Source organism: Pelophylax lessonae (assembly GCF_965119305.1).
Source record: "Pelophylax lessonae genome assembly, chromosome: 2".
NCBI lineage: Eukaryota > Metazoa > Chordata > Amphibia > Anura > Ranidae > Pelophylax > Pelophylax lessonae.
Window position 1 is genome coordinate 221,737,052 of NC_138769.1, and position 5,228 is coordinate 221,742,279.

Sequence of the window (5,228 nt, forward strand, 5' to 3'; positions counted from 1 at the left end):
ACATATGTATTTGATCAATGCGGCATCACAGCAAAAAATCTTTAAATGAAACCTATTTTTTGAAGGCTTTTATGGTCCTACATTACCTCTTTGTTTGGCACTCTCTAACAAATTTCAAGTTCACTATAGGACTGTAAATCAGGCAAAGAAGTACAAAATTTGCATTGGGCCCCATCTAAAGCAGGCCATACACGTTTCGAATTTCGTACGATTTGTCGTTCGATAAACGCAAGCGCCAGTCGTGCACATCGTCGAGTGTACCATCAATGTGATTCGAAAATCGTACGACAAAACACTTCTTCCTTCTGCAAGTATAGGAAGTGATGCAATGTTGTCTTGACCTTTTAACCACACCTCCACTGGGCACTCCCCCTACAGTTAAAAGTCGGATCGTGTCATTTGCGAACAGAGCAATCATTCGCCACAGCATACGACTATTCTCAGCAATAAAATGCCATTCAAGAGGTATAATAGGAATCAGAAAATGGCAGCAATGGTTATTGCATTGATTGCTTTGGAGGAGGAGAAGAAAAAGAAGAAAAATAGAAGGAAGAGCAGAGTGTGGGCCAAAGACTGGCTCATGCAACGAGAGCAATTTTCACATGTAAACCTGCTAACAAACCTCAGAGAAAATAATCCTGAGGATTACCGTAATTATTTGCGGATGACCCAGCAGTCCTTTGACATGCTATTAGCTCTTGTGCAGCCACATATCACCAAACAGGACACCTGCATGAGAAAATCTATTAGTGCAGAGGAGAGGCTCATGGCAACCCTGCGTTTTTTGGCAACAGGCAGGTCTTATGAAGACCTGAAGTTCACCACTGGAATCTCTGCCCAATCCTTGGGAAGAATCATACCTGAGACGTGTCAGGCCATAGTGAAGGTGCTCCAGCCACAGTATTTAAAGGTAATTATAAAAATTACAACTTAAATTAGTAAGAATATTACTGCAAACATAAGTCAAATTTTGTGAGTACATCAATTTTATTAAAAAAATATGTAACTTCCTGTACACGGTTGTCTGAAAAAGTTGGTATTTTCTTAAATCAATACATACCCATTTCCAAATCATTATTATGAAAATATATAATTCTTAAACAATAACCAATAAAAAAGGAACAAATACACCAAAGAAATGCAATAATATTGAGCAACATATCTAGAATTTTTTTTTACAGATTTGTGTATTGGGGGCCATGAAACCAAGAACCTTGAGGTGGTTCAGGACGCACTGACCAGCTTGGGTTTCCCTGTGATTGAGACATATTTGGGTGCCAATATTGGCCAGATGTTACAGGTGGAGCAGATGTTACAGGTGGAGCAGATGTTACAGGTGGAGGAGATGTACATCCCTGATACCCTATTATATCTGTGTTAGGTGTAAGATTGCCCTTTAGTCCAATGGCAATCATTTTATGCATTAAAGCTTCACAAATGTCTCGTTGCTCCATGGACATTCTCCGTAATTTGTGTGCAACCAGATGACCCACAGCATCACATTCATCATCTTTCTGCTTCATGATAGATGATGCATCCTTCAGCAAACTGGCAGTATCGTAGTCAAGATTTCTCTTCTTTCCTCTTTGAGTTCTCTGAGTTGATGTTCCTGGCTGCTCTGATACTGGGCTTGGTGTATCCTATAGAAACAAAAAATTAAGAAGAAAATATGATCACTAATTATCATTAAAACATGTTTTAATTTTTTTCTATCTTGCCAACAGTTTCCTTCTAAATCTGAAGAATGGAAAGAAGTTGCCAAAGAATTCCAGGACATGTGGAATTTCCCCAATTGTGGTGGCGCAATTGATGGGAAACATGTGAGAATTACACCACCAGCACATTCAGGATCCTATTTTTACAACTATAAAGGGTTCTTCAGCATAATTCTAATGGCAATTGTGAATGCCAAATATGAATTTATGTACTTGGATATAGGGAAAAATGGAAGAAACTCGGATGGAGGTGTGATAGAGCGCAGTCCATTTATGCATCGATTAAAAGAAGGAATGTTGCATCTTCCATCTTCCAGTGAGACAGTTGAGGGCCTTAATTTTGTGTTCATTGGGGACGATGCATTTGCCTTACATGAACACCTGTTGAAACCCTATCCCTTGCGCAATTTAACTGCTCCCCAGAAAATCTTTAATTATAGATTGTCTAGGGCGAGAAGGGTGGTAGAAAATGCATTTGGGATCATGGCCAGCAGATTCCGCATTTTCCACACCGCCATTAATGTTACAGTTGAAAAAATTGACATAATAGTGGAGTGCTGCTGTATGTTACACAATTATTTAAGAAGCACAACTGTGTCATATATGCCATCAACTGCAGTTGATATTGAAGATCTTACCAGTGGCACAATTGTGCCAGGTGATTGGCGAAATGACAGCAGTGGCATGGTAAATTTAGCTCCTGCAAGGCCTAGGCTACCAACTGCAAATGCACGTCAAAATCGCATTCATTACACAGATTATTTTATGGGTAGTGGTGCAGTTGCATGGCAGGATCGCATATAATCATATGTATTATATTTTGTAAGAAATGACTTGCTCTAAATAAAGACAGCTTAATAAATCATATACAATATATGAGTATTCTTTATTCTAGTTTTTGTTACATTCTACTATGACTGGCCCATGAGGCAGAAGGACCCCTGACCCTATAGTTGTTTCATTGGGCCCTCCAACCCCCCCCCCCCCCCCCAAAGAAAAAATATTGTGAATTAAACGAAAATTTGGATATACCTGTGTCTGAGTCTGTGTCTGTGTCTGTGACATTTCCTCTGCTTCTGGGTCAGATATCAAACTGGAGTCTGATGCTGCACTTGGTGGCAGAGTGCAATGGGACTCTCTTGGATCATCTGTGTCAGCAAGAAACATCAGGTCTTTGAAGTACCACAAACGTGGGACATAGACATCATCAGCCCCTGCTCCAGATTTCTTGGATGCTTGTATTTTTTTATACTCCTTTTTAAAAACAGTCCGCAAGTTAGCAATCTTGTGCTTTACATATAGGTCATTTGGATCTTTGCAAACCTCTTTACATAGCTCCTTTAGTTCTTTGATGGCCTCATCACGCTTATATCTATTAGAATAATCCCTGGATTTCACATCCCATAAGCACGAAAATTCTCTGTATTTATCAATGAATTGGGGAAGGAACTCAGTAGATGTGAATGTGAGAGGCATTTTCCTTTAAAAAAAAAAAAATATATATATATATATTTTACTAAGTTACCTTGCAAAGCCTTGTTATACATGTGTAAAATATAACACATAATGATTTTGCACATTAATAATGACTAAATAAGAAGAATAAATAATACTTAAGACAATAGAACTAACACGATATGCAAGTTTCATGCAGCCTGTTCATATAATGGATGAGCCATGTGCCATGAATCGTGACTGAGATAAATTTGGACAGGAGTGAGGTCTAATTTTTAGCCTTTTTGAACAGCTCCTATACTGCAAAAGGACTTCTATCAGTAATAAAATAGCATATATTTACATTATAACACAGTATTTCCGTAGAAAAAGTGAAATATGCAATGGAGAGTCAGCATTTTGAACTTACCTCAGGGATGTGTGTTCAGCGTTCTCTGCACGAATAGACTTTCCTACGTCCCGAAAAGTCGCTGCATATTCGTGCAATGCGCACGTGCGTTATATACCATGTACAGGCCCCGCCTCTTCTTTCTTTCGGGGGCTTGTGGGAGAAATCATGGCAGAGGGACAAGACATGGCAGCTTCTCAGAGCGAAAGATCTGGGACAGATGAGGAGCAGGAAATCGTGGAGGTGGAAGAAGGTCACCAGACAACCATTGTGACAAGCCCCAGGAAGAAGAAAGCCACCAACATGTCTTTGGAGGAGATGGTGGACATGGTGAACATTCTTCAAAAGAAGGATTATGACTGTCGGAAGCAAGTCTACCCTAAAAAAAATGTGAGAAAAGATCAAATTCTGGAGAAAGTTCTACGTGTCCTACAGAAAAACCATGGTGTTGAACGCACTAAAGATCAAGTGAGAAAACGCTGGTCTGACTTAAAATCCAGAGAATCCCATCAGCTAAGGAAAATCAAGAAAATTCTTCAAAAAAGTAAGTATAAACTTTTTAACAAGAATGTATGATGTTCTTGGGTTTTTCTGTGTGAGTGTATGTTCTGTATATGCCATGTGACATGTGCATGCAGAGAGTGCATACTACACAGCTTGCATCATTGTGATTTTCTATGCATATCTATAGTGTATTTTTGTCTTCTATACAGAAATAATATGCATAGTGTGATTGCATTTAAATATATGTATAGTATTTGAAGTTAAATACATGTATTTATTAATTTTCAAAGGACATTCTAGAAAGGCCCATGCAGAGGCGGGAAATGAACAGCAGACAAGTGCAGAGTCTGAGATGACGACTGACACAACACTGATATGTCTCACACCAGTTGAAGGCAGTGATTGGAGCAGCATTGCCACCAGTTCAGGTACATAACCAAATGTCACATAAACGTATGCTCATTATAACGTTTAGACTGTGATTTTTATGATTTTTCATGTTTTCTTATAGGCTTTACAATGTCTACTGCTGGCAGTTCTTCATTCACTTCTGCATCTGCAAACCGCATGATTGCTGATTTAATGCAAATCAATTCAGATATTGAGAAAGTTTGCAATAAAATGAAATTGGTTCAAGGCAGGATTTCTGATGTGATAGACCAATTAGCAAAGGTTTAAATACTCTGGAAACAAAAATTTTTTTTTAAGACCATGTTTCGTTATGGCACTTTAAAAATAAAAATGGTTGTTATAAAGTAGGGGCCCATTCACACTGTCCGCATGCACCCACGTACTCCATTCTGCTGAAAGGGGGGTCCACGCCCAAATCCCCTATGAGCAGGTGTCTGACAGCTCTTTCTCTGCTCTTTGTGCAGAGACAGAGCTGTCAGAACCCCACCGTTCTCTTTTGGGGACCACCAGTCCATTTTCATCATATCCATCCGATCCGCCTGACAGATGTAAATGATAATTTCCATCCGTCAGGCTTTGATCGGGTCGGATAGCAGCGGATGTCAGTGGACATGTTTCCACTGACATTCGCTGCCCTATGGGGATGCATGGAACATTCCAATGAGTTCCGCCTGACAACATGACAGGCGAATCTCATTGGATTGTGTGAAAGGGCCCTTGCTCTGACTTGCACTTTATTAAAAATAAAATTGCAC

At 39.4% G+C, this 5,228-nt stretch overlaps 1 protein-coding gene across 1 annotated transcript; it reads left to right on the plus strand.

Annotated features, from left to right (window-relative positions):
* Window positions 1–580: 580 nt before the first annotated feature.
* On the plus strand, window positions 581–2,519 carry LOC309548035 (uncharacterized protein; the record flags this gene model as incomplete). The annotated part of the gene is made up of 2 exons (XM_082248009.1): window positions 581–910; window positions 1,725–2,519. 2 exons carry the CDS (start codon window positions 581–583, stop codon window positions 2,517–2,519), a joined length of 1,125 nt encoding a protein of 374 aa, XP_082104135.1.
* Between the last annotated feature and the right edge of the window lie 2,709 nt (window positions 2,520–5,228).